Source organism: Vanacampus margaritifer, chromosome 11 (assembly GCF_051991255.1).
Source record: "Vanacampus margaritifer isolate UIUO_Vmar chromosome 11, RoL_Vmar_1.0, whole genome shotgun sequence".
Classification (NCBI taxonomy): Eukaryota; Metazoa; Chordata; class Actinopteri; order Syngnathiformes; family Syngnathidae; genus Vanacampus; species Vanacampus margaritifer.
In genome coordinates, this window is record NC_135442.1 from 10,593,501 (window position 1) to 10,610,179 (window position 16,679).

Below are 16,679 nucleotides of genomic sequence, written 5' to 3' on the forward strand. Positions count from 1 at the left end.
AAGTCAGTTCACACACATCCCTAATGAGGACAAACGACATAGAAAATAGATATAGGTCTATTAGATTAATAGACTCAATCAGGGTTAGGTTACCGCAGGCAGCGGAGCCGACAATCCCACACCAATCAGACAGTATGTTGTCGATAGTCTAATAGTGAGCTAGTTGGACTCCACAAAGCTTTGAGCGCCATCTAGTGCCACTCTGATGATATTACACAAGGCTGTCACGTCCTACCGCGCTTGTTCCCCACCCAGAAGTGAATCATGCTGTTAATACAAGGCGACACCCAATCAAATAAAATGAAGAAATGTCACCTTAATGACACATTTGAATGATTTAGTAGTTTATTTGTTGTCTTTCAAATAGTAGTAATACCAGCTCTCTCATTTTAAATTGTCTTCCATTTTGCCAATCCATCTTGTCTCAGCAACAGGCCAACCTTATCCCAGGCTTGAACCTCAACGCTCTGGGCATTTTCTCCTCCGGTCTGCCGGTGCTGCCCCCAGCTGCTGGACCTCGCGGCTCGGTCCCCCCTGTGGCACAAGCAGGATACAACCCATTCTTAGTAAGTCGGCATACACACAACTGAGAAGCTGGTGGACTTAAGGGCCCGCAAAATTGCATTTTCATAACGAATGAAACCCGTTGTGGACAAAGTTGGGAAATATGCTGCAAGGTTTGGGAAATCAGAGTCAGAAGCACCTATAAATGGCTTCAGGGGATTTTTGGTCAAGCTAATTTATCAGAGATTCCGTTTTTCTGGAGCGTCATCGAACTTAGCCATCATGCTTTGCCCACATACAATAACAACAACATGTCCATGTTGTCCATCTGTCTTGTTTGTCCATGTGGTTCAAATTTGGTAGCAAGCAATTTTGTTTTTTTAAAGCCCCCAATAACCACTTCCTGTGTCCTTTCAAGTAGAAGATCTTTTTTTGTGGGTCTCATCATGACACACACATCGACCAAGTTTCATGTCACTAAGTAAAACAGTATTCTGGGGTGGAATGTTCCTAAAATGTATGCACTGCAAAAAAAAAAAAAAACACAAAAAAAGAGGAATATTCACTTGAAGAAAAACCTAGTCACGTTTTTTTTCACTCAGAAATTCTAAGCAAATTTTTAAGGAGAGTTAGCAGCATTTTCTTTTCTTTTAAGTAACTTTCAAGCTCACCCACCACCCTGATGAGGATAAGCGCTATAAAAAAGAAGAAGAAGGATGGTTTGATTGTATAATAAGAACAGTGGATATAAAAAGTCTACACACCCCTGGTCAAAAGTCAGGTTTTGTGATACCAAAAAATGAGAGCAAGATAAATCATTTAATTTTTTCCCTTCACCATTAATGAGATATGACCCAATTCAGAGCTTCAGACTAAATTTTTTAAAAAAAAATTTATATACTAGTAGCAAAGTGGGCTCTTTTCTCTTATTGATATATGGGCAGAAATGTGAAGCAAAACTTTGTCAAAAACAAAAAATATCCAAGAACATAAAAAAAAAAAAACATTTTGAAAATTTTTGTTGCACTCTCAACTTTTAATCTGGAGCCCTGCAATTACGTTTAAAAAAAAAGCATTTTAACACATTGTGACAATTGCGGCATGTTGTGGATCAAGGGGACACAAGGGGTCACGGTTTTTCGTTGCACGAGTTGTTCAGTCACGTTAGCTGTTAATTGCAGCTGCTGGTTCCAAAAGAAAATGTTTGTCGGTCAACGTAGTGCACCAAAATATCCCTGAGAGACTTTGTGATAAAAGGATAGCGTTGTGGTACAGTTTGAATCTACCCCCCCCCCCCCCCCACACACACACACACACACACACACCAATACTCTCCAGAGATGAGTCAGTGTGCACTCATTGCCGGCATCCTCAGCCGAGCAGTGTGAGACCCAAGGGGCCAGAATGTATCGGTGGGGTTCACAGAGCGTGATTGACCCCCACCCCCCACCCCTCCCGGTTCGGAGCTTGCGTGAGTGTGTCTGGGAACGTGTGCGTACGTGCACCACCCTGATCCGCCTGCTTGTCGCTTCACTTGCAGAGTCACTCTTCACATCTCAGTGGCCTGTACGGGGTTCCTCCAGCGAGTGCCATCCCCCACCAGCATTCAGTATGTCCTCCAAAAAGCTGCACCACACTGACTGTTGCCATGGCGACACGCGGCCACAACACTGGGTAGTTTGCAGTGATGTTGACGTGTACTGCATCAGGCTCAGAAGTGTTCATAATGCTGTCTTTCCTTATATAGTGGCCAGAGGCTTTTATTATATTTGTTAAAGATTCCTTTAAAAAAAAAAATAATAATAATATGAAGGTATCTTCCCAAAAATATACCTATAAATGGTGTACCTAATGTTGTGGCCCATGAGTGGAATTATTTCAAAGAGTTTGAAATGAACACAAAATAGCATGTCATCTTTTGCTGTGTGACAAAATGTCACTTTCGCAAGTGCTTTTGCTAGGAAAAAAAAAGCTCCCTTAACTCCTTGAATTGGATTCAAAAGAAAAATAACATCAAAATCCAAAACAGTCCCTCATCAGCATCTCAACATCACCACCGCCACCAGAACACCACAAATATGTCTGGATTGAGAGTTCCAGCCCAGAGTTGAGCTAGGCTTCATTAAATCCACTCAATAAACCGCAAGTACACAAATACACCAGCCCAGACGGCGAAAAGCTCAACTCCTACCCGGGTCTTGTTTGCCGGGCGCCGGGTCAAAACACACACGAGCCGTTACGCTTGATGGACACCTCGGCTTCGTGTTAAGCTCATTTTAGGACGTGGAGGAATGGGCAAATCTTTGTGATTGGATTTTGAAAACCAACAGATGGGTCAGACACAGATCACTTGTCAACAAAGTTTAATAATAAAATAATATATATATTTTTTGTACATTAGTTTAAAATTAAATGATAATTTATTCTTTTTTTCATTTTGTTTTTAAAATTAATTTAATTGTGTGGTGGTGCCTTGAGATGAGAGTGCAAGTTTTTTTTTAGCTATGAAAGTACACTTCAAACGTCCACCACTAGGTGGCGGCAGCAAACTTGGCAACATCCGGCCACCAGGCGTTTCACACTCGCGCATTTTCATTCCCCCGTTTGCGGTTTAAGTGTAAAGCAATATTAATGCTGTGTTTCTATACTTTGTAAAAGTGTAAAAAAAAAAAACACATTAAAAACTATTTTGGAGGGTCTGGAACACACTAAATCAATTTCCATTTATTTCTATGAAGAAAGATGATTTGTCTGGAATTCATTAACAATTAAATGAAAAGTAGTTCATGTTTATATAAATTATATTGTACACATGTAAACCCGTAATAGCAAACAACTATTAAATCTGATAAATACACATTTAAAAATACATTTTAACTAACCAATGTTAGGAAAAAATATTTAAATAAGTGTGACAACTTTGCCCACTGCTGTTTTTAGTCCGTTTAAAAATCCACATTTTCACTTTAAATAATTGTTGAAATACATTGCAAGTTGTTTTTATTTATTATTTAACAGGAATAGTTTACCCTTATTAACTCATTCATTGCCATCGACGGCTATAGACGTCAAAAATTCATTTTAACTATTTCTATTAGTTTCACTTTTTTTTTCACTTTTGTTAACAAGAGTATGGAAACCTAGATTTTTTTTATTGTACATTTAGAACAGATACATATTTTTTTTATTAATTGTGAGTTAACTAGTGAAATCATGTGATCAATTAGAATAAAAATGTTAGTTGTCTGATACCCCTAATTTTTAATAATCTTTTTCTACTTTTATTTATTAGGGGCATCAGGCTTTTTTTTTTTCTATTGTGATTAATCACATGACTTCACTAGTTAACTCACGATTAATCACAAATTTTATATCCGTTCTAAATGTACAGTAAAAAAAAAATTCTCATACTCTTAACAAAAGTGCGGGGAAAAAATGTGAAACTAATAAATAGTTCAAATGAATTTTTGACGTCTGTAGTCGTCAATGGCAGTGAATGTGTTAAATGATATTGTAACACACTTCTCCTGAAAGCTACTTTTTTACATGACTTTTGTCTCCTAGTGGAAATTTTGACAGGAACTTTTTGTAACGTTTGGCTGTCTTGCCTCCAGACTCGCTTCATGTGGTTCACACTCTGTCATCTTTTCTTGCCTGCTTCCCAGAGAAGTGAAATAAAAAAATAAATCGTTTCAGTTCTTGTCTATGTGCGTAAAAAGCGTCTTTGTGTTTCCATCGACAGGCTCCAGAACAGGAGGTTGTCTACCTCTTTATTCCAACTCAGGCAGTGGGAGCCCTCATCGGCAAGAAGGGCCAGCACATCAAGCAGCTCGCCCACTTCGCTGGAGCCTCCATCAAAGTACGGCAAAGAGGACATCTCGGGTTTGAAACTTTGAATGAACCGCACGCTCGCAATTTCTCCTGATTTGTCGACAGATCGCCCCAGCTGACAGCCCCGATGTCACCGAGAGAATGGTGATCATTACCGGGACGCCGGAGGCTCAATTTAAGGTAAAACCATCACTTTAGTATCGAGCCTCACTCACAAAACTCCCGACTCTTACTCAAGCCGCAGCCGTACAGCATTACGGCACTCCAAGATTGAAAGTCCGTTTTAACCCTGGAGAACCCAAGAACCATTTTCTTCTTTGGAAAATTATGAATTATACATTAAATGACTGCTATAATTCACTGAACACCAAAATATGTTTTTTCAATTTTAACCCTTTTTTTTTTAACTAGCTCAGAGTTGCTAATTTATCAAAATATATATATATAAAACATACTCCTAGGCATTCTGCAACATGATATGAAATAGATGAACAAAAAAAAACACAATTTTACCATGTGATGGTTTGCTGAGAAGATGGTTTTGTTTGGATTGATTTCTAGCTCAACAAAACAGCATGTTGTCAGCCATCTTGTCACCACCACTCTGGCTCATGTAAGTGCAATATTCATCCACTAGAGGGCCCCATGCAGGGGTCAGAAGTGGCACTCTGGACTTTTGAAGTTAAATTTGTAAAAAAAAAAAAAAAAAAAAGGTCTTTATTTGAGTAGCAGAATTTATAGGGGCCAAATTTGACCCCGTGGGTTCTCCAGGGTTAAATTTTTTATTAAAAATATCAATATCAAATGAAAATGGTTTGTAATGCTTTAGTTCAAAAAGAATTGCCGAATGTACCTCACACCTTCCTCCGATGTCCAGGCCCAGGGTCGGATATTTGGCAAGCTGAAAGAGGAGAACTTCTTCTCCGGGAAGGAGGAAGTCAAACTGGAGACGCACATCAAGGTTCCTTCCACTGCAGCCGGAAGGGTCATCGGGAAAGGTGGCAAGACGGTGAGTCGACTGGCGCGTTCGTCGTCTTCCGGCCGTCCGTTTTGATGGAGCGCCTGTGCTGATCGTGCTGGCGATTTCAGGTGAACGAGCTTCAGAACCTTACGAGCGCTGAGGTCATCGTGCCGCGGGACCAAACTCCAGATGAGAACGACGAAGTGTTTGTGAAGATCAGCGGGCATTTCTTTGCCAGTCAGGTACGCCAGCAGATACCAAATTATGTATTTTTTATTTTATTAATGGTCACTTAACATTCATGGAGATGTTTAGGTTTGACTCAAATTTAGTTGTCAAAACTTTTCACATGTGCTTCCATATTCCATATTTAGCATATTTATTTTGTAAACGCAGGGAACCGATTATGGAAAATGGACAATTTTGATATTACACAATTAAGTACATTTTATTTTAAATGGCTGACAAATGTAATTTGGCTGAGATGCAAGTAAAACAAAGCAATTTTTTTTAGTAGCGTAAAAGTCTACAAATAAGTTTAATATTTGCTCATTTTTATCTTCAAGGATGAATGACAATGGATTAATTTCATTTGATAACATTATTAGTTGTCAAACAAGTGAAGTGAAAAACAAGTAATGCTTTGTGAATACAACAAAACTTTGTTCTTGAAACATTATATTCCATTAAAATTTGTATTCTTCCAAAACCTTTTTATTTTATTTTATCTTTTTATTTTGAACATGCCATTTTAAATTTTTTTTTTTATTTCAACTTTTCAATTTTTGTCATTAAACTTGTTCACCACTCTTACATCATGCATAATGTAAAAAAGTCAATTTTAGGGGTTGATTCGATTCCATACAGTTTTCAATGCATGGGGTAGTAAATGATTCAAGGACGGTTCAATTCGATTCGGTTTGAATCAGTGGGATTACGATTCGAATCGATACGGTGCGGCTGAGTTCGAGACGGTACGATGCAATTGCTTTTTTGTTTTTATTTTAGATACTTTTCAATGAACTTATCAGTATTGTAAATGTGCCATTTCCTTCAACGATATAGCTCTCATATCTAGGTGGAATGATTCGGTTCGTTTCGATGCGCTTGCATCTTTAAAATCGTAACTTTTTCTTCCTTTGCATGCGATGCTCTTTCGACCAGACTGCACAGAGGAAGATCCGGGAGATCATTCAGCAGGTCAAACAGCAGGAACACAAACACCAGCGAGGCGCCGCCAGCTCACCGCAACACTCCAAGTGACCAGCGGGGGGCGCCGGCCAATGAATGTAGCCCTCCCCAAAAACGGACAGAGACCTCTAGTCAGACAACGGTCGCGGCCCGAGAGGGAACGCGCAGGGCAGACCAGCAGCGGCGGGATCAAAAATAACCAAAGAACTTCATCGAGGAGGGGAAGCCAGCGAGCGAGCGGGCGGGCGAGAGCCAAAGGCGGCGGGCGGCGTTCGTGTGCACTGCCAGCCCTGCGACGGCACACTCGCAAGAACAGCAAAACAACAAAAGGCGGAGAATCGTCGTCTCCACCAGGTAAAACAGGAACTAGCACGTCACACTGCGTATTTGTTCTCTTTAGTTGGATTAACATACTGTAGGCCTAACACGGATAAAGCGACTGTATTAACCACACAATTAAAACAAGATGGAGATGAACTATCCTTAAGCAGTATTAACACAGGGTAGACAACTTTATTGACATTTACAAGAGCAACCACACTGAGCAGTTCCCCTACTTTTGGAAAAAAAAAAAAAAAAAAGTACAAGCCCTATTTGGAAATATGGTGAATGTTTTTTGGTAACAAGCCTCTGTGTGTGAACGTGTGTGTGTGCCAATGCTTCTCATCAATCTTTTTTTTTTTCCCTTTTGAATCACTCTCATCAAGTCAAATATGTTAAATTTAGGAGGATAAAGAATATTTGAACGTGTGAAATTTCCCCCCCTCCTCTTATACATGTATGCATTTCAATGAAATAGAATTTCAGTCATTCAGAAAGTGAAGCGTGGACATCATCAATTTATTATACACAGGAAAATACTTTTCAAATAGTAAATCAAAATAATATACAGGTTTCACTTTTGGAATTGAACGACTTCAATAAATGAAGCCTTGATCAATATTCTGATTGATTGAGATGCATGCACGTATGCGCAGGGGTTCAATCATGACTACTTTGGTGGTCCTATTGATAAATACTATTACCACTTCTAAAGAGCAGAACAAACAAACGGACTAAAGTACTGTTAGTCCCACGACTCAGTAGAACCTTTTCATGTGATGTCACTTCCGCTACCTGTCTTCTCTAATGGAAAAAGACGGAAACATGCAAATAGTAAAATGGGCATTCGACTAAAAAAAATGGAAGCTCTGAAATCCGTTTTCCATGCCAGTGTTTAAAATTCAAAATTCTAACATCATGTTGTGCTTCATTGAGACTCAACAACAGAATACCCATTGGAAATAATACAAATATAAAGTGAAAATAAAAAAATGTAAAAATAAAGCTCCTGTCCACAGATTGGCTGTCAGGTCACGCTTAAAAAACTAACTACATGTTAAAAAAAAAAAATCTTCTCTCTCTGCGTGCACTTATGGCACGACAATGAGGCGTTCTAAAGCAGCCACGCCAGTTTAAAGGCCAGGTCTGCACAGTTTCTTATTCCATTATTGAACACAGGCAGCTGAAAGTGAAGCTTGGCTCCAGGAAGTGCCCACGTCACGGTGAAAAATGGTCTACGCATATGAATGTGCGCACACTCGGCCTTAAGGGGGGTGTCATGCGAGGATGGCTGTGCGCTTTGTTGCATGGAGGCAAATGTGAAGGCAAGTGCCGACCCTCAATGGCACAACGTGAGCGGGCTGGCGAAAAAAAGGAGGCGTGGCAGCTGTGAATGTATCAAACGCAGCCTTTAAAAAAAAAAAAAAAATTTTTTTTTTTTTTTAATACTTCAATCCTAAACAAAGCAGTCCTCGCCTTGTTCAGCAGGCCAGACAGTGACCTTGATTTTTATTTCCTACGCTGGCCGCGCGGGTCCCTCTAAAGCCTTATTTTAATCACGCTTCATCGCAAAGGTTATCGCCACACCTTCCTCCATGCGTGTGTGTGTGTAAATATATAAATATATAAAGAGAGTAATATTTATGAATCTATTTTTTTCCTATTTTGTGATGAGAGCTATTGATATGAAACAAAAGAAAATGAAAAGTCCTCTTCTTTTCTTTCTTTTTTTTTGCCCTCAGTGGGACACTGCCATATTGTTTTGAAGGGAAGTGTTTATTTTCTTGAAAATGAATATAAAGAGAAAAAGATGAAAAAAAAAATATGGGAGAACAGTCAAAGTGAACCACCGCAGGATGTAAACAGTGCGCATGTCAGTATTGTGATCTACCTCAGGCTTCAGGGTACCTCAGTCCAATCTTTCATTTACCCTCACCCCCCTCCTCTTATTTTTTGTGACATTTTGTATGCCTTGTTAACTGATCTTTTTTTTTTTAAATCCCTTTTCTTTACAAAACAAAACAAACAAAAAAAAAACTGAAGAAGAAACAAGCTGAGCCGTCTCCTGCAAAGCGTAATCTTTGCCACGAGACCTCTTTGCAAAATGGTTTGTAAAAAAAGCAGGACGCAATTGGGGGGGGGGGGGGTCCGAATGTCGTCGCAAAAAGACGGTAAGCAAATGCAAATCCGACGATAGAAACTAACCAACTGTACCGCCTAAAAATGAAACTAAACATTGTGGAAATTTGTGTTGGGTTGAGTATGCCTCTTGTATCTTTGGAAAGTTTGTTAAATAATATTTTGCATTGATCGGCTTCTCAAAATAAGACATTACATGTTATATTCAATGCTTACCTGTGTTTTTGTATTATTTTTTGGTGGGGGAGATTATTATAATTTTTTTCCAATGCATTTAAATTGGCGTCAAATTAGTCAATTATGCATGTTTTTTTTTAAATATTTGCATTAGCCGTCAAACTATTACATTTCTTAATCAGATGAGTCAAATCTTAGATAAAAAAGAAAAATCATGATAAACTCATTCACTGCCATTTTATGTTGTGTAAATAGTGTGATTAATCTGCGTTAATACATGATATGACTTGTGATGTAATAAGGGGCGGGGCTACATAAATACATAAAAATGACATGCGTAATGAACATTTTTGAGTGGTTGAAAGAAAAAAAAATTAAATGGCTAATGTAGCAGTTCCATTGTCAAAAAGATGACATGACACAATCATTTTCTGTGATTAATCAATGAGGTAACTCTTTAATTTTGACAGCACTATTTGGTATTCAAATTTAACAAGCTTTCCTTTCCTTAGATACAAGAAGCATTGTTGCTACAAATTCCAAACCCATTTTTCCAAATGTTTTGTTTCATTTTTTCCCCCCTGCCACTGTACCTCGAAGGGAGGGGGGGAATCACCTGTGAAAAAAAGATTTTATAACACACCAACCGTCTATTTCTCCGTTGGTGATTTTTATTTTATTTTTATTTTAAAGACAAAAAGACACACAGAGCTGCAAAAATACACTGACTCTTGAATATGGTGTAAAAAAAAAAAAAAAGTATAGAATGTAGAACTTTTAGCTGGTGACACTAGTTGCTGTGAGACGATAGAAGTGTAGAAAAACGTCTCACGCAAACGCATATCCTGTTTCCTGTTGTGACCCGAGCGTCACCGCCGTTCGCCCTCATCCTTTTTTATTTTATGCTGTGTAAATTTGAGAATGACCTCTCTGAATCAAAGGCTGACTTTTTTTCTCCGAGGTCCTCCAGCGGCCGTGAGGCGGTCCCGGTGAACACACACACAATAACGGTAACCTCACACACTGCCTGAGGCTGCTCCCGGCCAGCCTCGCTGCCTCCTCGTCCCGATCTTAGCCGGCGAACGCGACGCTCGCGCCCGAGGGCGTTCTGCTAGTTGACCTCGATAATTATTTTTTTTCTTCTCTTTTTGACCTCGCAGAGGAGCGTCGGTCTCTCTGCCGTCTCTCTTTGGGGCTCTTTTAAGTGCGGCGTTCCTTTTGCGAGGATTGTGCTGTTTTCTAAGATTTTTAGGAGTGTTGCTAGACTTTTAATATTCAGTACCTGAAAAACACACTTAACACACGTCACTGAGGATGTATTATTAGCGATGTTTAGTCATATCACAATGGTGGTTGGATAGCTGTCGTTTTTTGTTTTTTTTCCCTTCTCGGTTGATTTTGTCTTCTGTCGATCCGGGTTTTCTCGTCACCGACACTGTTTTGATGATGATTCTTAGCTTTAAGTTTCATTTCGGTTAGACTGCTGCCAAGACTCGGCTGTACCATCGTGGGTTTCAACTACGCAAGTCGACGTTCATGTCAAAAACGGCAAACGGCACTTCGTTCAGTGCAGACCTCCGCCAAGGCCAAAACAATACTTGGCAGTATTTTTTGAAGATTTGTTCAAAAATCAACTCATTCACTGCCATTGACTGCTATAGACGTCAAAAATTCTATTAGTTTAACATTTTTTTCCACTTTTGTTAACAAGAGTATAAAAACCTAGAATTTTTTAGAAATACAGATATATAAAATGTGTGATTAATCGTGAGTTAACTATTGAAGTCATGCGATTAATTACAATTAAAAAATTGTAATCGCCTAATCGACGCGACTTAAAGATTAACAAAAAGTCGGGGCATCAGGCGATTAATTTTTTTAATCATAATTAATCGCATTAATTCACTAGTTAACTCACAATTAATCACAAATTTTATATCTGTTCTAAATGTACAATAAAAAAATATAGGTTTTCATACTCTTGTTAATAAAAAAAAAAGTTAAACTAATATAAATAATTCAAATGAATTTTTGACGTCTATAGTCGTCAATGGCAGTGAATGAGTTAATTGTATGCTTCTGTAAAGAATTGGACCGTTTCTTTCTAAGTTGCGTTAAGATCAACCTGAAGGGAGAAAATAACACTAAGAGAATATAGTTTTAGAATTAAGAGAATAAAGTCAGAATGACGTCTACAAATGAGTATTAAGGCCACACTAAAAAGAAAAGACTACTACGAGTTATTGAGTTGCCAGATCAAAGAAGAAAACCAGGAACTGAAATCATAAAAAAAAAAAAATGTTAATGTCAATTTGATAGAACGGCGTTTTTAAAAAAAATTATGGAAATAAATTTTAAAAATCTGATTAATTGATTAATCAACAGATTAATTAATTACTAAAATAATAGTACGAAGTCAATTCATTTCTATGGAAAAAGATGATTTGAGATATGAGTGTTTTGAATTTTACAACTGTAGTCAGGAGATTTTTTTTTTTTTTTGCTGTATAAATACACATCTTTTTCCAATAGTCATTTTTTCTCTTCAGCGTGGCCTTAATGGTGTCACTGTTTTTGTGTAATCCTGTTAACTGACAAAGACCACATTAACTTCCTTGGCGGAGGTAATGAGGAAACAAAAGGAGATTGACAAGAGGATCCAGGTTTGTAAGAATAGAACATTAAGACACGGTAGTGCAAAAGGGCATTCGGACGAGGTCAAGTGCAGCAGTGTTTCTTCAATGACGTTTGGATGCCAGACGCCTCCTATAGCACTAAACCTTCTACTAGTGGTTTTACACATCTCGCCATTTGGGAGATTCCTCGCGTGTGTCTGTGTGTGTGTGTGTGCTCGACAAGTGAAACCCCTCCAATGTCCCACGGGCCGAAAGTTCTCAAACGGATGATGTGAGGCGGACTGACATGGGATCCGCGTTTTGACGCCGTTGTGGCGGACCCCGTGCCTTCCGGTCCCCGAGCGTACTGTTGTTTGACATGTGAGTGAACTGTATTGCTGAGCAAATCTGGATCTGAGCAATAAACACCATTTGAAAGATGATCCCTCGTCCCTGCTATTTTCCCCCCCGACATTATTGTGAAAATGTGGCACGAAAATGAAACTCTTGAGGTCGTATTAGACATGGCCATTTCCTTCAATGGATCTGTAATTTCTCAAGAATAACACACTTTTTTTTTCTTTCTATTTTGTACTTTGTTCCAATAAAGCACTTCCCTTTTAACTCATTCACTGCCTATAGACGTCAAAAATTCATTTGAACTATTTCTATTATTTATATATATTTTTTCCACTTTTAACAAGAGTATGAAAACCTAAAACAGTTTTTTTTATTGCACATTTAGAACAGATATAAAATGTGTTATTAATCGTGAGTTAACTAGTGAAGTCATGCGATTAATTACAATTAAAAATTATAATCACCTGACGCCCCTAATTTTTAACTCATTCACTGCCATTGACGTCAAAAATTCATTTGAACTATTTCAATTAGTTTAACATTTTTTTCCAGTTTTGTGAATAAGAGCATGAAAACCTAAAAAAAAAAAAAGTACATTTAGAACAGATATAAAATTTGTGATTAATCGTGAGTTAACTAATGAGGTCATGCGATTAATTACGAAAAATTTTAATCCCCTCATTTTTAATCATCTTTTTTTTTTTAAGTATTTTTTTAAAATAATCTTTTCTTCTTAAAAAAGAAAATATAACAAATTAGGGGCGTTAGGCGATTACATTTTTTAATCATAATTAATCCCATGACTTCAATAGTTAACTCACGATTAATCACAAATTGTATATCTGTTCTAAATGTACAATAATTTTTTTAATAGGTTTTCATACTCTTGTTAACAAAAGTGGGAAAAAATGTTAAACTAATAGAAATAATTCAAATGAATTTTTGCCGTCTATAGCTGTCAATGGCAGTGAATGAGTTCATAAATTTTAGATATAAAATCGTGAGTTAACTAGTGAAGTCATGTGACAAATTTTCACTAGTTAACTCACAATTTTATATCTGTTCTAAATATACAATAAAAAAAATCTAGGTTTTCATACCCATGTTAACAAAAGTGGGGAAAAAAAAGTTAAACTAATAGAAATAGTTCAAATGAACTTTTGCCGTCTATAGCCGTTAATGGCAGTGAATGAGTTAAACCTGTCCAAGCAGGAGAGTTTCAACTTTCAATACTGATGTGAGGTAGATGTTTACAAGTCCTGCATAGACCAACTGCCATCAAGTTTACCTACAGGCTGCTCCAGTAGTCCACATATACAATCGCCACAGTGTCAGTGGACCTTCTTGTTGTCGGGGAGTCCGTTGTGCTGGTGCGCGGCGGTCCCCTTTAGCCGCCGCTGCCCGTAGCGTCGGACGAGGGCGCCCGGCAGCAGCGCAGCGCACGCCGTGGCCAAAAGCTGGGCGAGACGCTGCCAGGTGAACAAGTGGTCCAGGGACGACACTTCGGCCAACATGACGCCCGCCTGCACGCAGATGAAGTTGTACGGCAGCAGACCTAAGAGACAAGATGACAGGCTAGGCTAAAACAAAGGTAGTTCTTGTTCAACTGTCATTCTCCTTTTGGAACATTTTCAGTCAGAAGGGCTCTCATTTGAATTTCGCCTTCTGGGATTATAATTAGTAAAAAAAATAAAAAAAAATGTTATGGATTACTTGAAAAGCTTTGGTTAAAATTTGTATTAAAAAGTTATTTTAATTACAAAAAATATTACATTAAAAATGTAATTAAAATGAAGTTAAAAGGGAGTAATGAGGCCAAAAATACAATTACTATAAGGCTAAAGTTACACTAATTTTATGAAAATGACCAATTTTACAAGACATTCGACAGTCAACATTTTACAAAAAAAAGTTGACCTTTATGCAAATGTTATGAAAATTAAGTTGAACTATGATTTTTTTTTTAAATGCATTTTAAGAGAAAGCAAGCAGTACATCATGTATTTAGTAATTTGACTGAAAAAGTAATCACAGGAAGATGGATTTTCCAAAAATGACATTTTCAGAAAAAAAAACCTATATATTTTAGTTGTTAAAAAAAATTAGAAATTTTACTTGATTTGTTTTATTTACAGTACTTCAATTTTATGGGAAGACAATTTCAATATTGCAATAACAACTTCACGAGAATGTTTTGAAATACTGAGAGAAGTTAAGTTTATATTTTACAAGCTATTTTTTTAATATCATAGATTTTCCAAAAAATTTAACATTTATGAGCCAGAATCCTATGAGGAAGTTTACATTTTATGAGAACATTGAAGTTGACAGCGTATAACTGGATTATCTGAAATACTGCTTAAGTAATGTAAGTGTAGTGGTGTCAGAACTCGATATTGGTAACTGCTCATGAGTTGAGTACTATACTGGTATCGGTCTTAAAAAGAAACGACATGTGACTTATCGCGTACCTTTATCTCGCTTAGATAAAGGGGGGGGCTTTAATATAACCCTTTGAACGGAGAGTCGGCAGGGTGTGCGAGATCCGACATGTGACATCGTCACAGTGGTTTATTGGCTGCTGCACTTACCAATGAAGACGGAGCAGAAGAAGAAGGTGACGGGGATGTTGACGACAGGGGCGGCCATGTTGAGGAACCAGTTGGGCGTCATGGGGAAGAACCTCAAGAAGAGAAGGAAGAAGAATAGGCAGTCCTTGTTGTCCTCCACCTGGGAAGGAAAAACCCAGCGACGTAAGCAACAAACATATAAGAAGGCATACTGGACAGTGGTGCCTTGAGATATGAGTTTTATTAATTCTCTAACATTTGTAAGTTAAAATTTTCAAAATTAATGCCTTGACAAACTATGTTTGTGTGTGCACATTCACCTTCCTCTGAAGCATGGCCACCTTATCAGGGAAGAGTCTGACAATGTAGCATTTCCCAAAGGCCTGAGACAGGAGATAGCAGGCGGTGGAGCCCACCGTGGTGAGCACACAGGCCAGCAGCAGACCCCAGTGCAGGCCGAATATGGCTCCCGCTAAGATGTTCTACACAAAAGGCTCAGAATGGTCAGGAAAAAAAACCTCCACATGCGATTGGGTTCGGATCTCACCAGGAAGAAGGATCCGGGAATGGCAAAGGACTGCTTGTAGAGGTACGCGCTACAGAAGAGCAGCAGCACGTAGGCCGTGTGCTCCGACTTGTAGAATTGAAGAAGCTCAGACAGCTCTCGCAGTTCCTCCAAGTCAGACGGAAACTTCAACCTGATGATTAAAAAAAAAGAAGACCCCAATGGTGGGTGCATTATTGTGAGATATTTTTAAATAAAAATGACTGTAATAAAGTAGGAATGTTATTAGAGTTGTAATATTGGGAGGAAAATGCATGGGAAAGTGCACCGGGTCCAATTAATTATATTATATTTATGTACTTATTTACCCCCCCCCCCCAAAAAAAAAGGGTATAAACCTCAAAACGATTGCATGTATGTGGAGTCCATTGTATTATACTTTTGCTATAACGTTGTGATATTGAAACAATAAAGTCAATAACATGTTTTAAGAATTTATTATTAAAAAAACAACAACTCTAACTAGAAAACTACTAGTCCTTTTTTTCTTCTTGTTGCCAGTTAAACGCACATAACGCCGGCTTTAGCTCTGATAACTGAAGGTTAAAAGTTATGTAATACTAAATGATGGTTAGCTTAGCATCGTCCATTTAAGCATGATCCCTTTAAAGCTATCGAAATGCTCCAACCTGCTCCTTGCGTTCTCGGCGGGCACTTTGGACACTTCTGCTGCTCCGTCGGCATGTTGCGTCTCGGCAGTGGTCTGAGCGGGTCTCGGGGGTCCGGGGGGCAAATACAGAGTCAGCGAATAAAGGTACACGGTTGCAATGACGACCACGCAGAGAAGTCCGATGAGCGAGCGCATATTCCCCACTCGCTTTCTTTTATGTTTGATTTTAGACAGCTAAAACAGCCCGGTCACGTGACAGCCGCAGACCTGACAACAGTGTCTACTTTGTGACGTCACTTCCCCAACAACGCTCGTTTTCGACTGTCGTTTGACCCTAAAATTATAAAATAAAATCTAAAATAAAAATACAAGTTTGATTATATGAGTGGAAATTTTAGCAGGCGGTCATTAACGTGTTGTCAACAACAAAATAGGTCAAGTGAAAGTGTAGCTGGGTCACGTGACAAGTGGGAATGTACAATAAATGTAAACCCTTGGTTGTAGTATTTGAGACAGTAATTATAACATTATATTTCTTATAATATTTGAATGGAAACTTTCGTGTAATTTCTTAGGAGCTTATACCGTACTGTAACATGAAACAGCGGAAACAGACGAGGGCCGTCCAAATCAGACGTCACTTCACCAACAACATCATTTTTAAATCCCAAATTGTCTTCTTCTTATAAACCACAGAATAATTGAGTGTAATATATATATTAACGTAAATGGTAGTAAATTATTTAGAAATGGTTTATAACAAAATACGATAATAATTATAATAATAAATAATAATAAACTCCTCCTCCAGGCCTGATAGGGGGCGCCAATGCTC

The 16,679-nt window shown here is 38.2% G+C and overlaps 2 protein-coding genes across 7 annotated transcripts in view; one reads left to right on the forward strand and one right to left on the reverse strand.

Annotated features, from left to right (window-relative positions):
• igf2bp2a (insulin-like growth factor 2 mRNA binding protein 2a) overlaps positions 1–12,182 on the forward strand; it is a 54,698-nt gene extending 42,516 nt beyond the window's left edge. For 4 of the 6 annotated variants that reach the window (XM_077579264.1, XM_077579268.1, XM_077579269.1 and 1 more), the window contains 7 exons: positions 429–566; positions 2,045–2,113; positions 4,247–4,363; positions 4,441–4,515; positions 5,213–5,344; positions 5,425–5,538; positions 6,461–12,182. In XM_077579264.1, the coding sequence (XP_077435390.1) occupies positions 429–566; positions 2,045–2,113; positions 4,247–4,363; positions 4,441–4,515; positions 5,213–5,344; positions 5,425–5,538; positions 6,461–6,559 (744 nt within the window). In that variant the 3' untranslated portion in view covers positions 6,560–12,182. The remainder of the gene's footprint in view (positions 1–428; positions 567–2,044; positions 2,114–4,246; positions 4,364–4,440; positions 4,516–5,212; positions 5,345–5,424; positions 5,539–6,460) is intronic. The other 2 variants (XM_077579265.1, XM_077579266.1) reach the window with 2 other exon arrangements.
• Positions 6,968–16,142, reverse strand: tmem41aa (transmembrane protein 41aa). Its single transcript, XM_077579270.1, has 5 exons — positions 15,864–16,142; positions 15,217–15,367; positions 14,990–15,151; positions 14,691–14,829; positions 6,968–13,654 (listed from the first exon to the last, which is right to left on the reverse strand). The coding sequence occupies exons 1-5, from the start codon at positions 16,037–16,039 to the stop codon at positions 13,431–13,433; spliced, it is 852 nt and encodes a 283-aa protein (XP_077435396.1). The 5' UTR covers positions 16,040–16,142; the 3' UTR covers positions 6,968–13,430.
• Positions 16,143–16,679: the final 537 nt, after the last annotated feature.

Coding starts and splice junctions, on each gene's coding strand:
- tmem41aa (XM_077579270.1), bottom strand. CDS start 16,039: ATGCGCTCGCTCATCGGACTTCTCTGCGTGGTCGTCATTGCAACCGTG. Junction 15,152..15,216: donor TTCCCGGATCCTTCTTCCTG/GTGAGATCCGAA, acceptor CCTTTTGTGTAG/AACATCTTAGCGGGAGCCAT. Junction 14,830..14,989: donor TGGCCATGCTTCAGAGGAAG/GTGAATGTGCAC, acceptor TTTCCTTCCCAG/GTGGAGGACAACAAGGACTG.